Source organism: Sycon ciliatum, chromosome 7 (genome assembly GCF_964019385.1).
Source record: "Sycon ciliatum chromosome 7, ocSycCili1.1, whole genome shotgun sequence".
Classification (NCBI taxonomy): domain Eukaryota; kingdom Metazoa; phylum Porifera; class Calcarea; order Leucosolenida; family Sycettidae; genus Sycon; species Sycon ciliatum.
This window is the reverse complement of record NC_088649.1, coordinates 18,670,844-18,694,239: the sequence shown is the minus strand read 5'-3', so window position 1 is coordinate 18,694,239 and position 23,396 is coordinate 18,670,844. Positions and strand designations below refer to the sequence as shown.

Sequence of the window (23,396 nt, the reverse complement as noted above, 5' to 3'; positions counted from 1 at the left end):
TGGAGACCGTAGACCTATGCGTGGCAGTCAGCCGCCTCCCGTTGCTTGGTCCAGGGGAATCGCAGCACGACGGCGCTGAAATACTACGATCTTGGCTAGCTGCTGCTCTTTCACAGTCCTTTGCTGGGATCGGGAGTATGTGGCGACGTGGCGACGTGACGTAGATCTACTACTAGTACTACTAAGTACTAGTAGTAGTACTAGTACCACTGTACTACGGGCCTTGTAGACTGCGCATGCGGTCTCTGAAGGTACGCACGCACCCGCCACCGCGTTACCGGTTGAAATCGAGGCTAGCGCATAGCGAAATCGTCGCCGTAAATCAATCTAACACGTCGACGCGGAGCTGAATTCATCTATTCGAGCTGATGAGTGTGATCTTGGTGATGCCATCCGTCACTTCACAGCTTTTGCAATAATTGTAGGGTCACGCAGGCGAGCGGCTGCCAGCTAAATCTGTTCTTTCTCCTTGTGCGTGTCCATGGCGAGTTGCGTGAGCTTGTATTTCCTCCGCTAGAGTCGCACGCCATCAGATTTGTTTTGTCTCAGCAATACCTGTTCTCCGCCGTGGGCCTTTTTCTCGAAGTGATTTGACCCGCTTGGATTCCTCTCCGAAGGTTACGGGTATTCCGTGCGCTCCTGCATAACAACTACTTTCTGTGAATTATTTGACTGTGGGCAAGAAGAATTATTTTTTCTTTCAACTGGCAAAGTAAACACGCTTAGCTTTGATCATGGTGCGAGTACTCCGGGTGATATTAGATGCTGCTATCAGTTTTTTCAGCTTCTTCCGAGTTTGTCGACGTCCTCAGCCTGAGCCTGTTGCAGTGGAAGTGAACCAAGAGCAGGACAGGCGACAGCATGAACAGTCACAGGATGACCGATCTGCACATGCAGCAGCGGCAGCGGAAGACAGCGATCCATCGCTCATCCCAGGTAGGAGCGGCGCGCCCTGCGGCCGTGTACAAAAAAATTATGTTCTTGCACCCTTTGTTCTGAGTTTTGTCGTTTGTTAGCTTAGACTTCTCAGCTCGGCTGACAGGACCGGAGAGGGTTGCCGGTTGAAGCAGTTATCATTATTTTCTGTTCAGAGACTGAGCTCATGAGATGTTCGTTGTTGTTCATTAGGTTAGAGACTGAGATGTTCTTTGTTGTTCGTTAGGTTAGGCTTCCCTAGGATCAGTTCGACCGTCCAGTTTCAGCTCCGTGATAAGACCGAAGATAACCGTCGGGAACAGTTAGATGTCATGTTACTATTGTATCAGTGTGCGGAGACTCGCTGGAATGTTCCAGTCAACCTCCGCTCTGCTCATACGGCCGGAGAAGGTGGAAACAGTCATCCATTCGGAGACTGAGATGTTTGGTGTTCTTTGCTGTTCGCTATGCCGGGTTCCCACTTGGCCCATTTTTCGGCCGACATCATGGTATCGTACGAGAATCGTCAAGATCGGCGCATAAACTGCCGGGTGCGAGCGGAGTTGTCGTACAAGGTTCCGGCAAATCTTCAGCGATTTTCTTGTATTTGGCCGAAAAGTCTGCCGATTTTTGGTACGGAGGATTACCAAGACGAAATTCGCGTTCGTGTACGCACTCCAAGGAACGTCGAACTCAGTGACGGAATTCGCGTTATGAGAAGGATTAGCAACCAGAAATAGCACATGCATGACGTTCACACGTCGTACATTGTGCACAGACTGTACAGCGTAGTAAATGTATGACTGTCCTGACACGAATCCGCGATTTGCGTTTCGACTACTTTTCCGGACGAAAAATGCGAAAGTTCGCAATCCAGTTCGCGAACCGAAAAATGTTCGCGAACGCGAATTTCGTCTTGCTACTTCTCCGTAATGATGATGGCTTTTCACCATGACAGCAAAGAGCGTCGGTGCAGATCGTGAACTCGCTGTAAGTGGTTCGCTACTACACAGGCGATAGTGCCTTCAGGCTTTTGGCCCTGAAGCTCATGTAAAAAGATCTCATTTCCTGGGGGCATCAGAAGGTATTTTAGTGTGGTGTGGTCAGCCATCTGAAGTATAATTTACTCTTTGGGGGGGGGGGGGAGGGGCAGGGTTGCTGAGGCGAAAACTTTGGAAATGTAGAGCCAAGATCAGTGTATTTTTAATGAGTCATGGGTGCCTGAGACAATAAGACTTAGTGGTACGGTCAATACCGCAGTGACCGCACCGTGTCCGACGGCCCTATTTCCGATCTTGTGTCTACCACCATCTAGCATGGCTTAGTACCATGTGTGCGTGCGTGTGTGTGCATGTGTGTGTGTGTGAGCTACGTCATGGGCACAGCCCGGGCGTGGCGCAGCTCCCTGATTGCAAGACCGCTGGCTGGTAGCGGAGAAAAGAGCTTCCAGTTAAATGCCACGCTCGGCCGTAGGGACCCTTTGCGGCTGAGCCTCGGAGAACAATATCAACTGGCGTGCTCGTTCAGAAGCAGGCGAAAATGACGATGACTCGTTACTGAAAAGCTTGGAAAGTTCGTCCTTTGTCAGCAACGTCAAGTTGACAAAAATGTCTTTCAATGGGATTTTGACATCGCTTGCAATATAAATTTAAATTTCACGGTTCGCGTGAGACTCGGCTTCCAGCCGAGTTTTCCGCATCCGCCGTGGGAACGCCACCACCCTCAAAGATCAAGGTGCAGATGCAGCGCCTAAACGGTGGGAGGTGAGTAGATCAGACCCACCACAAAGTGGTCAAAGACCGAAATCCCATTACCTGCATCCATGTTACCCTCGTGCCAGGCCACGAGTTCCCAATTAACTGTGTATCGCTTGCAAGTCCACCGCTAATCTGAATACCAGCCTTCTCAACTGCCTTAGCCAGCAAATCACGGGCAGTTCGGACCAAAGCTGGCAACTTCTGCTCGTCGGACGCCATGGGTCACCGGCAGGTTTGCGTCCAAGTTGCGAGGAGCACCAGGCAACAACGTCGTGCAAGAAGACCCTACAATCATTTTACTTTGCCTGCATGACACATGATTGTACGAATCCGGGGTGGTCGGTGTGCGAGGAAGTGACGGTGTTTCCAACTGGAAGCTGTTGTGTTAATACGTTACCATAAAAACCACATGTACAAGACCTGGATTTTCTACTTCAGCAAGTAACAGTTCTTCTCCGAGAAGGACCCAGTGGTCACGAAGACGTGTGGACGGGCATGAAGGCGGTGACGAACGCCAAACACTTTGCCACCGTGTTCTGCCTGACGGAGGACGAGTCGGAGATCGTGCCGGAAACCAGCGTTGAATGGGGAGAGCAAAACGCTGGTGGTGGACTCTGGGAAAAGCCGCTGGCTCACTTTGATGGACTGGATCAGGACATCCGCTGGGCTATCATCAACCTACCGTACACGACAACTAGCGGCGGAAAGCGCAACAGGGACATCTTTGCAACGTGGGTTCTGGACACTCTGACGCGTAGGACCATGCGCGAGTCCGTACGCGTCAAGTTCAAGGGAGTGCAGCTAGCAGGGGGCATGCGTAGGCAGGCGTCCATTGACGGAGGGTCCGTGTATCAAGCTAGCGATTTGGATGACCTGGCCCTGACTGAGGTTGTTGGCCAAGATGTTGCGCTTTGAGCGAGACAGCAGTGATATGGAGAGCTTGGCGATGCTGCACTGAAAATGCGCTGGTCTTAGATGTGTACGCGGCTGACAGGATCGTGTGTGTGCGTGTGTATGTGTGTGTTCTCTGCTCTGGTGGAGGACAGTTGTATTTTTTGGGCTCTTGTTTCTGCCCTCCGTCTGTGCTTGGTCTCGCCGTTGTGGACGGCCTGGGGTGTCTCCAGCCATCCAGGACAACAGTGCCTGAGGTGGGGTCTTCATCGACAGGAGAATTGGTCGGATAGTTACGATGCCAACACTCTCTTCGTCGCCCCCACCTCGGAGTCCTTCGCGAGGCCTTGCAAGCCCGGAAGTGGAGCTAACTACCGCAAGAAGACGACGACTTGGAACGACTCTGAGCATTGGCTCATGGAATGTTCGCTCTGTTATGGAGAGCGATGGACCAGTTCAAGCGGCAGCCAGGAGAGGAATCGTTTCCGATAAGCCAGATCCATAGCTGCCGGAGATGGCTTTCTCGAACATGGTTCCTGAGTCCCTGACCTCTCTCTCAGTGGACTGCCGTCGCTCGTCGTTCCATGTTGTCGGCCCTGCAAGGGGACACGTGACCGTAATGGCAGTGTTTACCAGGACCAGATGTGCATAGACAGTTGTGCCTACAAGCCAAATCCTTTGTTGGTGGGTGGGTACAGGTGGTCCGTCTAGTCCCACACAGTCCCATCTACTGCATTTCGGAGTCGGTGACGACGGAGCATAGGCCAAAAATCAGCCTAGTGGGAACAGGGTTTGAGTTTAGGCTCCATTAGGATCGGTTCAGCCAGTCACTCTCAGCTCCGCTGATAAGATCGGAGAAGATCAAAAAATCTCTTTGTCCGGAGTCAGAGATGTTCTACGGACGGGATTAGAATTTGCGATTAGAATTTTCTCACGCTCCGTATCGCACAGCAGAACATGCGAGGCAATCGAGCATTTTTTTGTCATTGCTTGGAGTAACACTGGATGATAACAGAGGGCTGTTTGCAGGAGAGAAATTCAAATACGCCCGAGCCTACAGTCAACTTCGCTAATAACGACTGCGGATATAACGATAATTCGCAAATAACGACAGAATTTCCCTGCCCAGAGCAAAGTCCAATCCAACTGTAATGCATATAATGAGGCTTCGGAAATAAGGACACTTCGCGAATAAGGACACTTTTTTGATGCCCCGCCGAGTGTCGTTATACGCAAAGTTGACTGTATACAACTCTAGGCTTACGATAAGCCCCTCGCCCCCCCCCCCCCCCCACACACACACACCCTGGATCTGTCACCCAGTCATTTTAGAGAGTGTGTTTACATTGCGTGGCAGGCTTGTCCAGCTCCCCCCCCCCCCCTCCCCCGAGCTGAACTAGCCCTACCCCTGCCTTCCTAGGGTTTTTTTACTACAGTTCTACGTTTGCGCTGAATTACTTTTGCGATTTCCACCCATATTGAAAATCGACGTTTTGGGGTTGCAATGGTCGCCGATTCTCAGTGAATAGACATTTCCTTTTTTTTACTATTGAACACTCACTGCATGATGAACTAAAATGAGGAGGAGAACTCGACACAATGGTACATATCCAGCAGGACGGAGTGGGTGGGACCTGCGAAGCTCAGCCGACCAAGGGTCTCGGCATCACAGCTGCACATGTGCACCGGAGGAAACAAAATGGGGAGTGGAAGAACAGGGAGCAGGAGAGCAAGAACTCTAAGATGGTTAGCATTTTACCGTTCACGCTATTTTCGACGGTCGGCCTGGACCATATTTTTTGTGTGTGTGTGTGTGTGTGTGTGTGTGTGTGTGTGTGTGTGTGTGTAGACATGGTTAGCATTTTACAGTTTGCGCTAAATCCCATGGTACTCGTACCCAACAACCAAAATACCGTCGGTTTGGTACCGTTTCGACGATAGAAAGCTCTGTTTAGCGGGGAGAACGAAACGGTAAGATTCCAACTAGGGTTAAGTCACAAGTCGATCGTTGTGTCAGACACCGAATGCTAACCTCTGTCTTGGAAACACACACAAAACGGTAAAGGCGGACGTACGGTCGAAGTTAGCTTGAACGGTAAAATGCTAACCTTGTTTAATGGTGCAGCTTTCCGAATGTGTGTGTGTGTGTGTGTGTGTGTGTGCGTGCGTGCATCTGTAGCTGATGTGTGTGTGTGTGTGTGTGTGTGTGTGTGTGTGTGTGTGTGCGCGCGCATGCATGTATATGTCTCTGTGTGTGCGCGCTTGTGTCATCGTGCGTGCATTGCCCCCACCCCCTGCACAGTAGCCACCACCAGCAGCCCCTGGCAGCACGAGGACTTCTTGCGCGATCCCTACCTGCCATGGCTGCACACTCTACCGGACGAGGAGCTGATCAAGGCCACGTACAACAAGGGCCTCATCCACGGCGTCGACGTCAAGCGGCTGAGAGAGCTGAGAGGCTCCACGTCGTGCACCCATGATCTGCTGGAGCTGCTGATGACGTCGCCGGAAGACACATTCACACCGTTTTTGGACGTCGTCGAGGAGCTGGGCGGACGCGCCAAGCGGGAGCAGTTCCGCTTGCTGATGCCGTCGTCTCCAGTTCAGCAAGGCGAACAAGGTGAGACGTTGTGAATGCTGAACCAGGCGGAGCCCGCATGGGGCACGTGCCCCCCGCCTCCCCGCCCCCTAAAAATTTCGACCTACATGATTGTTCAGCATGCACATATTGACCATAAATTACATGCGCCTGCCATCCTACACATATGCGGCCGTGCACTCCCCCCCCCCCCCCCCCCCTCTTAAAAGTGGGGACCAGCTATGCTCCTGAGAACAATCTTGCTCCGTCGGCTGCAGCGATATATAGTGGGTTCGCGTCCTATCACGGGACCATACGGGACAGCCATGTTGGTTCCAAGTCCACTCAGCCCGTGCATCTATGGGTCACGTGATGTCGGCCATGTTGGTTCCGCTGTCCACGTGCCATGATCACTTTTGTACACGAAGTTAGTCACATGACCAAGATGTGCAACCACTCCATTCTCATACTTGCCAAACCCAGCCAAAGCAAATCCCTTAGTCACACACCCAGTTTCCCTTAATTTTCTCTCATTTCCCTTATTTTGTTAGTTTTCGCCAATTTCGGCAATTTTCTCTTTTTTTGGGAAATATTTGAATATTTTTGCTTATTCTTTGCACAATTAATTTCATGATGAAGAAAGGAAAAGGACACAATGTTACGAGTTATGTCAAACTGTCCACCAACGTAACCAGATCTTATACAGTCAGCGAGTGCGACAAAATGGCACACAACTGACAAGGAGTACTGAGACATTCGGCGACCTGATACCTAGCTCCAACACTTCTCCAAGGCGCAAACCAACAACCTTCCAACTTGGAAGTTCGTAACATTGTGTCCATTTCCTTTCTTCATCATAACTATATTGGCTCACCATCCGAGTTCAATTAATTTCTTTCTTTTTATTCATTTCTAACCCATTGCTCATTGGGGGACCAAAACCTGAGTTTCTTCATTATCAGATCGCCCCTGCATGCGTGATTCTGGGAAATGCAGGGCCGCATGTGCCATTGTCACACCGCAGAACAACCTTTTTTTTAACACACGTGGTTCAGTGCCAATTCCGGTAGTTTTTCGATCAAAGTCAAAAATCCCCGGTTTGCCGGTAGTTGCCCTAGTGTTCCGGTCGTATACCGGGAAAACCGGTATGATTGGCAAATATGCAGTCCGCCACTGTGTATGGTATGTGTTCTCCAAGTCAGTACTGCTCCAAGTGCCATGATCACTTTCTACACAAATTTAGTCACATGACATGATCACTTTCTACACAAAATTGATCACATGAGAAAGAGGCAAAATCGATAATTTTCACAGAGCAAAAAAAGGTTACGTTATGACCCGGCCCCAAAGACAGGATTGAGGTTCATGTGCTCGAGTCAACTGCTGCACACAGCTGCCAAACATTTCAAAAGCAATAATCGTTTTTCAATTCGAAACTCTCCTCGACTCACCCACATTTTCGTCTCGTGTGAATGATCGATAATCATTATGGGTGGCATCTATAGAAGAGGAGCACATGTATAAAACCTACGCAAGAGGTATCTAGCGTACTACGCTCAGCCCATTATGAGCATTTGAACGCTATTGCAGGTTGCGGCGCAGTGCCTCTGTGTAACATAACGTCTTTGCTGGTGATTTCCTTTTTTGCCTTGTAGCAGCGCCCGCTTGCCCGTGGCAGAACCCGCGGTTCGTCACGGACACGTACAAGCACTGGATTTTGAACATGGACCCAATCAAGCTGCGCGAGATGGCCATACGACAGGACATGATCACCACGGCGCAGATCTTCGAGCTGCAGCGGCTGGTCGCCTGCGAGTGTCATCCGGAGTTAACCGACTTTCCCATGTACCTGGAGGAGCCGATGACGGGACCGGAGCACCGCACCCACAACCGGCGGCTCCTCCAGATGATGGCCGACGGTGGACTGGTGTCATTCTGGAAGTTCATGAACGGACTGTCCTCCATCACCTGCTTCTACGGCATCAGGCACTCATTTAGTCGACTTCTGCCGCCCGGAGTGGCCTGCCCTCTGCCGTCCGGCGCTGAGCTGGCCGCCGAGCCACGTTGTGGTGAGTACGAAGTACACACACATGCACACATATACACACATACATACATACATACATACATACATACATACATACATACATACATACATACATACATACATACTTCCTCCGCGTCATTAAAATTGTCGCTTCCCAGAGCGATTTTTCGAATTTATATTGTCCACTCGAAGGGCAAAGAAATCAGCTAGAAATTGAGGTAGAGCATTGTCGACGGACCAAGCTTTAGTTTGTGGCCTCCCGCTTCGCTGCACTTGCAGCTAAGGTCGACGTCTTCATCAGAGTTTGAGGCAGACTCTTCAGCACTCAACAATACGCTGAAGAAGACGCGCGTTCAAAATAAACAGTTCCGCACCTTCTTTTCTTGGCAAGCGCTTCGCTGATTTTGTCGGTGTTTTCAGACCTGCTACAGTCCATTTCAAAACTATAGACGCGTACCTAGGCAAAAACCGTTATGCCAGCATCTATACCACATACAATCTGTGATCACTTTGTGCATAAATTTTTCCAAATTGGGCGTCTGTTATCCAATCCTTTAGAAGCTATATGAGAGTAATTGTGGAGCGATCCTGAGCAATATTCCGAAAACTATTCTCAAAAAGTTCCAGGCAAATTTGAAATATTTCAAAAACCCTACGCGTCTATAGTTTTGAAATGCACTGTACCTTCGCAGCAACATGCGCCACAAGTAGCGCATTTTTGGAATTTGAGACCACTTTGTTCTTGTCAGTCATCGTCAACTTCAGCATTTCGTATTCAGGAGACATACCAGGATTCTTATACCCGAGCTTGCCGTCTTGATAAATGCCCACTCGAACGATGTGGGATGGCACGAACTCCAGAAAACGAAATGCGCTCTGGGGCGGAATAGTGCGAAGCGCGATGAATTTGCTTGGTGCGGGAGAGAGCTCCGACAAAGTCCGAGACCACCACGGCTTCAGTAACAAGTAGACATTGCGCAGGAAGGGTCGCACCAGTGTTCGAACACAGAAAACAGCGATTCCGACAGTCTGACCAAGACAAGGCAAGTCACAAATATTGCAATGTGCGAAGGGACAATTTTAATGACGCGGAGGAAGTACATACATACATACATACATACTCAAATCTGTGGACAGCAACTGTTTCACTCTGTTAGAGCTCCTCAGCACAGCTCAGAGGGCCGAAGCGCAGCTCTTCGCAATGAAATACGTTTCCGTGAAGCAAAGCATTTTTATAAAGAGCTGCAAACCCCGCCAAGAGTGCTCGAAATGCTCCAAGAGCAGTGAGCTGACTTGAGATAAAAAAAAAAAATTTTGCAATTGACGGGCGAGCAATTCCACAGCTGAGTGAATTTGAGTAAAAAAATGGTTTTTTTCAATTGATGAGTGAACAATTCCACAGTTGAGTGACTTGAGTTTTAAAAAGTGTTCTTTTTCAATTGACGGATTAGCAGCTCCACCGTACAGCTGAGTGACTTGAGCTAAACTGAAAAACTGTTCTTCAAGTTTCAATTGACGAGTGAGCTTGAATTCTACAGCTGAGTGACTTGAGTTTAAAAAAAGTATTTACATGACTGTAGACCATGGTACACAGCTACTACAGGGATGTGTACCATGGTGTAATCCGCGCACCCCTACTCGCAGTAGGCTAAAAACAGTTTAAAAAAGGGGGTCCAAAACAGACAAAAATGCAGGTATAAGCCGTAATGTCAGGAACAAAACCTCGCCAAACCAAGCTACTTCCTCCGTTAAGCAAAACTTCGTTGCGTTTTTACAGTTCAGTCCAAATCATTCTATGGCTACGAACACGCTTTGCAAAGTGGAAAACAAGGCACCATATGAAAGATATTTATTTACAGATGTCACACAGCTCGTTTCAAAGCAGTCCAGCTTCACTCTTCGTCTGAATCTGATGACGACTCACTCCCTGATGACATCGAGTCTGCATCCTCGCTGCCTATCGCCGCCAGCGCCTCCAGCTTTTGTTCCGCAGCCTTTATAAGTTTCCAAGACATGATTATTTTGATCGTGGAGATCGCCCAGTTCTTCGCTCGAACTGTGAGCTTGACGACCTTCACGGTGGCGCTGGTAGTTGTGGCCACTCTCCGGAACGCCATGGAAGGAGCCATACACACCCAAACAAACGCATCTTCGCAGCGGTGTAGTCGTGCCAGCACGTTTCCACACCCTGCAGAAGCTCCTTTCTGCCATTCTGGTTTCCTTCGCCCCGAGTGACACGCCTGTCTACAGGCTGTGGAAGCATGCCAAGTCGTCGACGTTGAGATCAGGATTTTGCGCCGACTGAACGACAATCTGAATGTCGAACGCTTTTGATTACCCCTGCGCTGCAAACACAAGTGCATTGATTTTGGTTGTGTGCGGATGCGCACCATCGACTCATGCTAGTACGGCAGTGCCTGAGTGCTGGCCGGCTCCTGGAACGGACACTTCTTCGAGCCACGCGGCCTTTCAAACTGTTTCTCATTTTCGCACTTTGGTGTCATGCGCGCGCGCCTCGGGTTGTGTTCTGGTGACATCCTGTCGAGAAACAGTTCTGCTTCGCCGATTTTTTCAAAGGACTCGACGCTTTTCGGAGGTTCAAAAGCCTGTCAGAACAATGGACGACAACTCAGCTACCCTGTGTAGGGGATAGATCACTGCCATGTATGTCTAATGCCGACAGAAATATCATGACAAGAACACTAAAAACGCAACGAAGTTTTGCTTAGCGGAGGAAGTAAAATCCACCAGCCTCATATGTGACACCTTCCTGCTCTGTTCTTTGCTCTTCCCAGCCCTTTTTCTTTCTTCTCCTCTTCTTTCTTGTGCTTTTTTGCAATGCTGAACTGGCCACTTCGGCATGTGCAATGCGGTCAGTATCCTCCTTCTTCAGTGCCTTGATGGTGTTATGGCCAACAGAACACGACATTTCTTCAAGAACTTGACAAACGCTCATGGCACCATCATTGAAAGTGCATGTAGCAAGATTCGCAGCGAGCTCCACCACACCGCGACCTGCATTGACTTCCTTCGGGCACATGCGCCACACGACACCATTGAATGCCTCATTGGCATTTTGCGTGGCATCAAGCAAGCACCGTTTCAGAAGTGCCTGGTCTGCCAGTCTTCGGTAAACAGGCACCAGCAACTTGTAGATGGCCTCTGGCAGAATGTTGTGGTGGATGTAGGTCGGTTGTGCCCCTGCCTGCACGCGTTTGAATCCACACCAAGAGTCAGCACCATCGGGGCATAGGAAATGCTGAGGTTTGTCATCTGTGGAGTAGCGGTGGAATAGCCCAGCCCACATTGCCTGTACCATCTTCACCGCATCATCAGTGTTAGCTCGAACAGCAAGTCCAAACTATGTTTGGAGGGGGTCTATCACCTTATCAGTAAGACGACCTGCTCCACCGATGGTGAGTCCGTCTGACAGCTTCTGGCCCTTCATCCACTTCTTCAGGTCTCGGAGGGCTTTTCCGAGCCTCTTCTGAACATGGCCGACACACTCCTCTTTAGATACTGCTACATCACCATAATTATGGCCTCGCCTCACACACCTCCTTGTGCCCCTTGCAGTCTCCATCCCCAACATAAGTGGTATACATGAGGCCTCTTTTCTCCACAGATCTAAAAAAGAGTAACCGCTCGCGTTCGTCGATCAAATTCATCTGATCATCTCGCTTTCCCATGCCAGGAGAGGATCGTCTCGTGTTGGCAGTGCATGAGTCTGCATGTTTCACCTGCCACTCCTGCAGGGTAGAAATTGTTCCACTCTCTTCCTTGGCAGTCCACACAGAGCACTGATGGCAATACTTGGCGCTCGTATGGATGTCCACAAACTTTCCTGATGACCAGGAGATTGCCGTGAACACACCATTCAGAGAGGAATACCCTCTGCGGTGCCATGTGCCGTCAAAGGTTACTGCAATTTGACCTTCGGGATTTTCTGCTAACAGCTGCTGGGCAGCGTAGTTGCGGCTTTTCTCACCAACCGTGTGTGCAGCCTCGATTGCAGCTTGTTGGTGTTTCTGGAAGTTCGTCTTGTTGACAGGCTTGGGGAGGTCCATAATGGCACAGAATTTCTGGAGACCAGACTGTCCTCGGCCAATGCGCCTGGCAGCTAAAACGGAGCGTCGGTTGACGTCAAATAATCTTGTTTTATGGACGATGAAAACTTGACATTAGCACCAGGGCATGATTCTGATGAACAGGATATGACCATGTGTGATCCTAAACCGTGCTGTCTCTCCTCTGCCGAAATGATACCGCCAACTTTACAAACTCCACACACAGCACATTTCAGCAGAATCTCCTGCAGCTGCTCCAAGTCGAAAATACGGTTTCCTGCACCAGTATGGGGCTCATCAGCCTCGAAACAATCACTGGCATCACTGCTGTCACTCGTGTCTGGGTTCGAGGTCAGTGAGGTATCAGACTCCGTTCCAACCTCGCCATTGCTGTCTGATGTCTCCTGCTCCCACCAGGGTTTGCAGCCGACGAGCTTTGCAAATGAGGAGCTACGTCCAATATCTTCTGGCTCCGCTTCCACAGGAACAGGGTTAGGATCGGGAACTGTTTCAGGCTTCTCTCCATAATATTTCTTCTTTTTTGGCAACGTAGTTTCCCATCTTCAAGCTCAGCGCAGCGAGTTCCGAATAGTTGCTGTTTGTGATGCAGAAAGCTCAAGGGAACCCAGTTTTTACGCTGGGTCGCCATTTTGTGCAGTCATGGTAACGAGTATTTGAATATTTGCCACGTGGCATGAGTACTCACTTTCGCTCTTCGTCAAATAATCTTGTTTTTATGGACGATGAAAACTTGTCATTAGCACCAGGGCATGATTCTGATGAACAGGATATGACCATGTGTGATCCTAAACCGTGCTGTCTCTCCTCTTCCGAAATGATACCGCCAACTTTACAAACTCCACACAGAGCACATTTCAGCAGAATCTCCTGCAGCTGCTCCAAGTCGAAAATACGGTTTCCTGCACCAGTATGGGGCTCATCAGCCTCGAAACAATCACTGGCATCACTGCTGTCACTCGTGTCTGGGTTCGAGGTCAGTGAGGTATCAGACTCCGTTCCAACCTCGCCATTGCTGTCTGATGTCTCCTGCTCCCACCAGGGTTTGCAGCCGACGAGCTTTGCAAATGAGGAGCTACGTCCAATATCTTCTGGCTCCGCTTCCACAGGAACAGGGTTAGGATCGGGAACTGTTTTAGGCTTCTCTCCATAATATTTCTTCTTTTTTGGCAACGTAGTTTCCCATCTTCAAGCTCAGCGCAGCGAGTTCCGAATAGTTGCTGTTTGTGATGCAGAAAGCTCAAGGGAACCCAGTTTTTACGCTGGGTCGCCATTTTGTGCAGTCATGGTAACGAGTATTTGAATATTTGCCACGTGGCATGAGTACTCACTTTCGCTCTTCTGATTTGTTTTTTCAATTGACTCATGAGCAATTACACGGCTGAGTAAATTGAGTTATAAAAATGTGTTTTTTTTTCAATTGCCGATTGAGCAATTCCACAGCTGAGTGAATTGAGTTAAAAAGTGTTGTTTTGTCAATTTTTTCAATTGACGGATGAGCAGTTCCACAGCTGAGTGAATTGAGTTTTTAAAAAGTGTTTGTTTTTTCAATAGGCGGATGAGCAATTCCACAGCTGAGTGAATTGAGCTAAAAAAAGTGTTGTGTTTTCAATTGTTTTTCAATTGACGGATGAGCAGTTCCACAGCTGAGTGAATTGAGTTAAAAAAAGTGCTCTTTTCAATTGACGGATTAGCAGTTCAACAGCTGAGTGACTTGAGTTTTTAGAAAAGTTCTTTTTTCAATTGCCGAGCAAGCAATTCCACAGCTGAGTAACTTTGAGTTTAAAAAAGTGATTTTTCTTCTTTTCAATTGGCGGATGAGCAGTTGCACAGCTGAGTGAGTTACCCTGATCGGACAAGAGTGCCAACGTGTCTATATGTATACTGCGTGTTGCTGCATTCACTGCACAGAGAACCCGTGGACGAGCCTGAACATCCGAGCCAAGCCGTTCCGCGGCTACTTTCTGGAGAGCGTCAACCGCGGCCGGCTTCGCAGGAAGGCGCTGCAGATGAACCTGATCGACGAACGCGAGGAGAAGGTGCTGGCCGAGTGTCAGGGCCGCATTGCGCAGAACGCAGTACTGCTGGACATGATACGGCATCGCGGCATCGAGTCCTACGTCTGCTTCATGAACGTCATTGCCGAGCTGGACAGGCAGCGGCTGTGGTTCCTGCTCGCCTCGCTGCTGCCCAGCGGGTTTGATTTGTCGCGCTGCGTTCCGGTCTACCTGGCCGACGCCTACACGTCCGAGCCGATCGCGCCAGGAATGTACAAGCCTAAGTGTAAGTGGGTGATTACAATAATTATTATCAAGAGTACATTTAAGCCAGAGTGTGTGTGTGCAGCTTCTGACCTTTTCTGTATGGGTGTCTGTCACAGGTCAGCGGACTTACAGGTCTAGTCCATTTCAAAAATATAAACGCATGGTATTTTTGAAATACTTGGTCCGCCCAGTTAAAATTGGTGCTTATCTTCACACTTGTCTCAGGAAAGAAATACGAATATTTGAAGCAAGCCACGATCACAAAGCACTATATACATGATTATTTACATGTCAGTAAGCAACTCAGTCGAAAATTCAAGCAAGTTACACATCCTCCGCGCCACTATCGTCGCTGGAGGAAGAGCTCAAAACGTACGATCCGGACAGTTGCTGCACGGGTCGTTCCACTTCTCCTCGTCTCGAATCACGCTCAAAGGCAGTGCGTGCCTGTCACCTTCCCATCAGAAGCTGAGTGAGACTGCCCGCATGTTGACTGTAAGTGTTATCCCCGTTCGTCGCAACAATGCGTCTTTGTTTGAGACAAAAAAGGCAACACCATATCAGTGTCCTTTTTTCAAATCGCCTCTTGCGCTTGTCGTACTTGCTGATCAGCACCCGTACCCACGCGAGCCGCTGGTGCTTGAAGATCTCCATGCAGCGCAAGCTTCCGCTTGATGTAGCACCTCAGTGACCTGTGCGTACTGCACCTACAATGCCGTGCACCAGGCTTTTCGGCTAGTTTCCTGAAAGTCCTTTGCACGAGTGTTTCTCTCAGGACTTGACGTTTTCTTTGATTAGCTCCTTTGCCCTGTCCTCTGTGAGCTTCAAAGTGTGTCCGCCGGATTGGTCTCACTTACTGGAGATATCGACATGAGCTGCAGTTTCTTCGTCAGCGATTTGCTGGTGATAGCCCTTCACTAGGCGCTGTACTGTGCAAGCACTGAAAATCAAGCTCGCGAAGCGCTTTTTCAGCTTTTCTATACCTCCCCGGGGTAAACAATCCTTGCCATCAGACAGCTGGAAGTAGACAGAAACTGTATTCTCCTTCGCTCTTAAATGCGAACATCCTGACCTATTTTACGGACTCGAGCGGAGGTTGCAGTGTTTTCTTGCGCTGACGGAAGTGTTCGTCGGCGGCAGCTCCGTCAAAAAGACTCAAACGAACCGATCGCAACTTCTGTGATGGTTTGTGCTGCCATGTCGTCGGATGCAATGGTCAAGGGTTATGTTCGGATGGTGAATCGGTGGTTCCATGCCGTGTGGCACAGGCAGAACACCAAAAAACCAAGTGAGAAGATAAGCGCCAATTTTCACTTGGCGGACCAGGTAATATTATTTCAAATTTGGCCGGAGCTTTTTCGAGATTTTTTCCCGGAATATTGCTCAAGTCCTTCCCGCAATTGTTCTTTAAAAGCGATCAGATTGCAAACGCCCAATTTCGAAATTTTTATGCACAAAGTGATCACAGATGTTATGACTGTGGTATAGATGCTGGCCTAACCGTTTTTTGAAATCACGCGTCTATTATAATATTTTTGAAACGCACTGTACATCATTATTTGGTACAGATCTGCGGCGGAAGTGGCGTAGTGCGTACAACTGAGCTGCAGTTGTGCAGAAAGAGACCTGCTTGAATCCTGCTCGCGCGCATTACATCACTAAAATGATGTGTTCACTGTGCACAGTCGCCGTGACAGCAACCCATCAGAGCTGCACACTCTGGGGTTCATGTACTCTTGCAATTATGTCTGTACGGTATTATCTTATACCGAGGGTTTGGCACTCCAGAGACATGGGCCAGGGGTCGTTATAACGCATTTTTTGTGTACTGGTGAATTATGTTGTAACCGGACCTGTAAACAGTTGTGTGTACCGAGGGGATTTCAGATTTCTATTTTCTAACGGGTTTTATGCACTAAACGGACTCATGTTAGCGAAGGAGGACAAGTAAAAGGCGAAGAACCAACATGTTACGAATTAGAACAAACAGTCCACCGCAGTAACGGCTGAGTATACAGACAGATAGTATAACCTTCTGCATGATTTTAATCATTTTATACATACATTTTCATTCACTCTTCATCATTTTGTCGGAACTAAGTCTCCGGACCTGATGAGAAGGCAGAAAAATAAAATAAACAAGTATACAGACAGATAGTGTATCAGCATTTTTTGGTCCGTCGTCCTATACATGTATACTTGTTGGCTCAGCATCCGAGTTAGAATCACGGATATGCTGTGCTTTTTGATGCTGCAGTGCTTTGTGCTGTGGAGGTTCAACTCCTGGGCACGAGCTCTAATTGCATTGCTGCGCAGGTGCTATGCGTATGTACACGTTGTCACAGTCCAGCGCCTGTCACAGTGTGGGCCGTTAATTAAGAGGGGCTGTAGATGGGAGCGAACTTTGATGGACCTCTCATCCGTAGCTTGTACCGACCTCTGCACTACCGTAAGGGTCCGGAGGTTGTGAGCATTCGTGGAAAGCCTCGCACCTCATGACCTGGAGCGAACGTTTTATGCGTTTTTTTTTCCGTTTCGCAGAGCCTCCACCGTACCGACTTGGTCAGAACAATATAGGACGTCATGCTGGTCAATTTGGCATACATACCGTACTCGCGCGATTAGTGCCCCAGGGGCTCCAGGTTTTCAACATCTATCACAGATGGGGCACTATTCAAGAGAGGGCACTATTTTGTTCAATACTAGTACGCTTACGCCATCCAACATAAAAACGAAGAAGGCGAAGTAAAGCAGAACCTATAGTTAGTTTACCATAAACTCTCACAACCCAACAGAAACGGCAATACTATCTGAGATGCTGATCTTGAAACCACTAGTGCAATAGTGTGGACAAGACTGAAACTACAAGCCAAACAACACATGCGCTTGATTACAACAAGCCCAGGGGGTGGAGCACTATTCAAGAGAGGGCTTTAGTTTTTTTCACTGGCTCTAGCCCCCCCCCCCCCCCCCGGCACTGTTCGAGATAGGGCACTGCTCAAGCCCATACACAAGCAATAATCCCGCTCTCAAGTCTACACACAGACATGCACGTAGTACCACACAAATGCGAAAGCACTACCACGTATGTACACACACACACACACACACACACACACACACACACACACACACACACACACACACACACACGCACGCACGCATACACACACATATATACACACACACACATATACACACACACCACACACACACACACACACACACACACACACAAACACACACACACACACACACACACAAACACACACACACACACACACACACACACACACATATGCACACACACACACACACACACACACACACACACACACACACACACACACACACACACCTGCACTCCAAAGAACGCAAGTGCTATCCAAAGACCAGGTACAGACGGACTGTAGGCCAGGAGGGGGCGTTAGACCAACACGAAGCTTTCTTTATCAGGACACAAAACCTGCCTTTGTAAGTTCTCTCACCTCCTCCTTCCTCACTCTCACTATCTCCTTCAGGGTCGTGCTCGTCTTCTTCTTCGTCATTCTCTACCTCGTCGTACCAGGGAAACTGCTCATACTCCACATTCAGATCATCTCTGGCCATAGCACTTAGAGCCTTACGCAGCCGTGGAGACAATAGAGCCTGTTCAGGCACCACCTGCTCCTTCAGAGACGAGCAACTCTCAGTAGCGACGGCGAACAGCTTTACTTCGTCGTCAACTTTTCGGAAATCATTCCGCGCCATGTGGAGCTCCGAGAGCTTTGGGAGACTGGGCAGTAGGGACCCAATCACTGGCAGAGCTCTCAACAAGAGGCAGCCGTCGTCCAGGTACAGCTCCTCCAGTCGTCGGCATTGACTTAGCACACCACGAACGGCCTCCGGAAAATCTGCAGTTAGCTCATTGCGCTGGAGCGAGAGGAACTTCAAACTCTCGTGCTGCTGTTGAGTGATTCGACCCACGATCAAGACGGCTCTAATCGTACGAGTACGGCACATCCATTGCGGGTCGCGAATGCCCCCCTCTATCGAGAGGACTCCTGTCGTATCTGGTTTTATTCCGCTGCACCAGGAGCGTCCGGTGGAGACAGGCTCACTGCGCTTTCAACCTCATAGTGTTGTAATAGCTGATTGGTGAACAAGTTCGATATTGTTGCAGAATGAACGGAAAAAAGAGTGAGTCGGCTCTAGAAAACCTCTTCCTTCCAGCCTCACGCTGCAATAACTGATTGATATACGAGTTCGACATTGCTGCAGAGTAGACGGAAAAGAGCGGTTCGCCTCTAGAAAACCTCTTCCTTGCCTCATCAATATGAGTAAGATGATGCCAGCTTCTCAAATTTGGACATGTTTTCCCCGTGCACGGTTGATAGCCATGATTCGCAGGGTTCCCTGTAACAAGGCCATGCCTGTTGGGACTCCCCTAGTCAAATAATTTTAAAAAACCACCACGACTACCACTATTTGCTAAGTTGACTGTATTTTTTTCGTGTACTGTACAGATGAGGACTGTCCTAGAGTTACGAATCCTATCGAGGTTGCTGCTGATGGTGAGGCCTTACAGTTGCTGGAGCCTAGTTAAGATGCACGGTATTTCTGACGGGACGCGAAAGCTCAGCTGGCGCTATTTGGCTGGCGCGTCGAAAGACAACGCGAGTGACCTGCAGCTCACGTCGAAATGTGGAGTTCTTCGCCAAATTTGACGTCACGTCGGAAATAACGTGCATCTTAAACCTCTCTACTATTGGCTGCAATTCTTCATCTTTTATTGGGAGCTAGCCGTATGGTTGGACAAGAAGGCAGAGATACCTGCGTACCTGGTGAAGTAAAATAGAAACAAACAAACAATTGACTCGGATGGAGAGCCGAGGCTTAATTTATACAAAAGAGAAAGCTCCAAGTAACTACAAGTTCCTTGTTTGATTGTTGGTAACTGGTGGTGTTAGTGGACAGTATAGCGTAACTTGTAGTTCCTTGGTCCTTTTTCTTTTATATAAACAAACAATTGCACGTTATCTCCGCAAACATTAAATTTTTTGAAAATGTTAGAAATCTTTCAGCAGCATTCTTCTCCGGCTAGACAATGGCAGTGTCTTGATTTTTATGGAGGGGAGTTGGGGGGGGGGGGGGGGCTGCTGAGTATCCATGTTTGGTGTGTTTTCAATTCTATGGCATGATGACCGCACCATCAGCACTACAGCATCGCCGACCATGAGCGAGGATCCCTGGTTCGAGTCGTGGTGGCGACGACATGGCAGTTCTTTTCTTCAGACGCTGCCCTTCCTCAAACTTACACATATTCCCAACTGTTGTGAATTGATCCCAAACTCAGAGAATAGAAACCTTGGAGACTGTGTACATTTGATGGACAGTGCTAACCATACTCAATGTATATGATTTACAAGAGATGATGGGTTATTGTAACTGGCATGTGCACCCGTATCTTCTTATCCACAGCATTGAAACCTGACGACGAAACTCGCCGACTAACATCCACGATCACACCGCCTGGATATGGTATGTCAATCTAGAATGCTATTGCTAGTGCGGCTAGTGTTGGTGGTGGTGGTGCTGCTGCTGCTGCTGCTGCTGCTGGTGATACTGGTGGTGGTGGTGGTGGTGGTGGTGGTGCTGCTGCTGCTGCTGCTGCTGCTGCTGGTTGTGTTGGTGGTGGTGGTGGTGGTGGTGGTGGTGGTGGTGGTGGTGGCGCTGCTACTGCTGCTGGTTGTGGTGGTGGTGGTGGTGGTGGTGGTGGTGGTGGTGGTGGTGGTGGTGGTGGTGGTGGTGGTGGTGGTGGTGGTGGTGGTGGTGGTGGTGGTGGTGGTGGTGGTGGTGGTGGTGGTGGTGGTGGTGGCGCTGCTGCTGCTGGTGTGATGGTGCTGGTGCTGCTGCTTCTGGTGCGGCCGCTGCTGCTACATCTTCTATTGCTAGTTTGGCTGTTACTGCCCCTGTCACTACCTACTGTGCTTGATAGTGCTGGTCTTGGGGCTCCGTATGCTGATGACCCTCGTAACAAAGCCTTCCATTGCTCTTGTAGTTATACAGTCGGACCTCGCTTATCCGGTCTTCTTCTATCCGGATCCCTCGCCAACCGGAAGAAAATCGTTGGTTACCGATTTTGCAGCAGATGCCATGCATACATACAATATGTTCGATTATCCGGCTCCCCCGCCTATCCGGATATTTTTGTGGAAAACGGATGTGTGCGGTTAAGCGAGGTCTGGCTGTACTTTGTCCCATGCACTTCAGCACTGCTTCAGTGACTTTCAGTGCGTACATGCCACGGAGGCCATCCATGCGGCACTAGTACAAGTACATTCAATTCGATAGACCCTGCGCTAGTGAGCAAATTGCGAGAGTACTAAGCTGCGGCCACAGTGTGTGGATCCATAACAAAACTGGATCCAAGTGGATCCAAAAGTCAGCGCTGCTTTGGCTGTGACTTAGCACTTTCAAGCACTATTTGGAGAATAGCAGCTGTTAAAAAAACCTGTGTGTTATCTGTGTCACCCATTTTCATGTTCTGCAGGAACCATGCGTAAAAACTGATCTTTCCCAATGCATTCCGTGACCGAACCCGCTGTCCAACTTGGAGCACATCGCCCCCAACTCACCAGATTCGACAACAGGAATGATTAAAAGCTAACTAACTGTGGATATGAACCAAACCTGTACTGCAATGGAATGGGATATTGAATATGAACCAGCGGAGACCTGCACTGCAATGGAAAAGGGGTATGGACTCCAACGACTGAACACGCCAACGATACATACATGTACTATAATTGTCGAGATAGACCATGCACTGCCTTCAGCTCTGCAGACGTAATGTAGTCGAACCGACTTTGCATTGTAACATAATTGTTGTGCCCGCATTGAAATGTAGTAGTTGTGCCCCCCGGCTGCCTCTGGATCCCATGGATCTTAGATTGTGCAGCTGTGCTGCGTCGTAAAACCGGTTGTGTACAACTTCACGTACATGTGGTGCTGTAGAAAAGCTGGCCCGAGGCGCAGACACACCGCGGCGCATCCGAGCGTAGCGTCCAGGCTTTCCGAACCAGTTTCCGAGTCAAGGTCAACTGCGCCCAATTCAGCATCTCATCACGCTGTCAGTTACTGGAAACTGATACGCGTAGCTGCGTGTGGTGCCCGAGTGGATCCACAGCCGCCCAACACAAACCTACCCTGGAGAATTGTAATGTTACTTTCTGTGCCCGTGTCCCTGTAACGTGATAGCAAGAGGAGCTTGTTCTCAAGTAGCGCTAAGACATCGTGTGTGTGTGTGTGTGCTGCTCCAAACAACACGGAGCATAAATGAGTTCGTCACCATGGTAATGTGTTCATCATCACGGTAAAGTGTTCATCATCACGGTGAAGTGTTCATCGTCACGGTAACTTGCACGCTAGTGCAATCGTCGCGCCGTGTTCTTGCATGTGTTTGTACCCACTTTACATGTTTGTTTGTGGGCCATATATTATATAAAACTAATCGAGGACTCCTAAGACGTTGTGCATATCTCATCGCTAGTGCTGGCTACACCTGCGACGCAATATAAGTAGGCGCTATGCAGGTAACATCCAATGCAGCGTAACTGATTACATAATGTAACCTCATGGCGTGCAGCCGGGGCTGAGCAACACCTCCAACCCGGACGTACGCAGTTGTCATAGCTACACAGCGTCAGGGTGCTATGCGTGCGTGTGCGAAGGCGAACAGCAGCAACGCCAATGCCTGAATCGGGGCGTCGGGTGTCTCTCACGGCAACACGCTCCACCCAGCATTTCTCAAGCGCTAAAGCTATTATCGGTGTGGCAGTGACCTACTTTCGTTGTATTTCTATTATTATCTTTTCATGCTGTTGCATTCTGGCATTATCCAATGTTGTGGGTAATGAACTCAGACCTCGTGCGCGCGTGCGTGCGCTCGCACACACACACACACACCACACACACAGAAACCAACGCTATCTTTCACGCTGTTCGCATCTCGACTTCTGCTAGTTTTTGTACTTTCCCCTGGCTATCTGTCGTTCTCTGCTTCTACACCACACACTTGGTCATATAGGTATATCTCTAGCCTGATGTCATTGCTGGCTGCCTGTCATTCCGCGAATCCGTGCTTCTACACTGCTGCTCAATGAAATCCAGTCGCGTCACTCAAGTTTGCGCCTTGCATCACTCCGTAGCTCGGTGTTCGCAGGTCCATGGCCGCACAACGCCCGGCGCGTACTTGAGTGATGCGACAGGATTTGCGTGAGCAGCACTGCACATCACCCCCTTAGTCATAGAGCTGCTGCACGAGTCCAATATGATTGCAGGGTACGTGCCCTGCATCATCATCATCATTCAGTCTGGATTTTATGTTGGACGAGTACCTACCTGTGCTTATCGATCCAGATGAGTAGGCTTTGTGCGTGTGCATGTGTGTGTGTGTATGTGTGGGACGGCGTGTGCATATGTGTGTGACGGCGTGTGTGTGTGTGTGTGTGTGTGTGTGTGTGTGTGTGCATGCGCGTGTATGTGTGTGTGTGTGTGTCGGAAGGCTACCTTCTTGCCAAAGCATTTGGAAGTTGGACTAGTTCCGGCTCCACAATCCAGTGTGTCGTTACTATAGCTTTCATGGCTGAGGTTGTTAGCTCTGGGTCTGTTGGCTCTGGGTTCCCAGTGCTCTCTAGCCAAGGCTGGTTGGTGAATAACTCCAATTTCACTTCAAGGTACCAGTGCATCTAGTGCCTGCTCCTATCAAAGCAGCGTGCTGTCAATACTGGTCACCCCAGCAAGTGTAGGGTGTGCATCGGTCTTGGCCGCTTTATGCCGATGTACTCCGTGTGGTGTAGACCAGGTGTTCATTGCATG

General features: G+C 49.2%; 1 protein-coding gene across 2 annotated transcripts; it reads left to right on the top strand.

Moving 5' to 3' along the window:
* Positions 1–267: 267 nt before the first annotated feature.
* Positions 268–22,925, top strand: LOC135821159 (uncharacterized). 2 transcript variants are annotated; one of them, XM_065334227.1, is made up of 7 exons: positions 268–936; positions 5,869–6,183; positions 7,797–8,210; positions 14,185–14,556; positions 19,043–19,090; positions 19,998–20,057; positions 21,070–22,925. In XM_065334227.1, exons 1-7 carry the CDS (start codon positions 735–737, stop codon positions 21,087–21,089), a joined length of 1,431 nt encoding a protein of 476 aa, XP_065190299.1. In that variant the 5' UTR covers positions 268–734; the 3' UTR covers positions 21,090–22,925. The 2 variants fall into 2 exon arrangements, with proteins under 2 accessions (XP_065190299.1, XP_065190298.1); XM_065334226.1 differs by having other exon boundaries at positions 269–936; positions 5,866–6,183.
* Positions 22,926–23,396: the final 471 nt, after the last annotated feature.

Bases quoted from the DNA above. Each gene is read 5' to 3' on its own strand.
- LOC135821159 (XM_065334226.1), top strand. From the start codon at position 735: ATGGTGCGAGTACTCCGGGTGATATTAGATGCTGCTATCAGTTTTTTC. The intron at 937-5,865 runs GTAGGAGCGGCG...CCCCCTGCACAG, and splicing joins CGATCCATCGCTCATCCCAG to TAGCCACCACCAGCAGCCCC. The intron at 20,058-21,069 runs GTATGTCAATCT...CATGTTCTGCAG, and splicing joins GATCACACCGCCTGGATATG to GAACCATGCGTAAAAACTGA.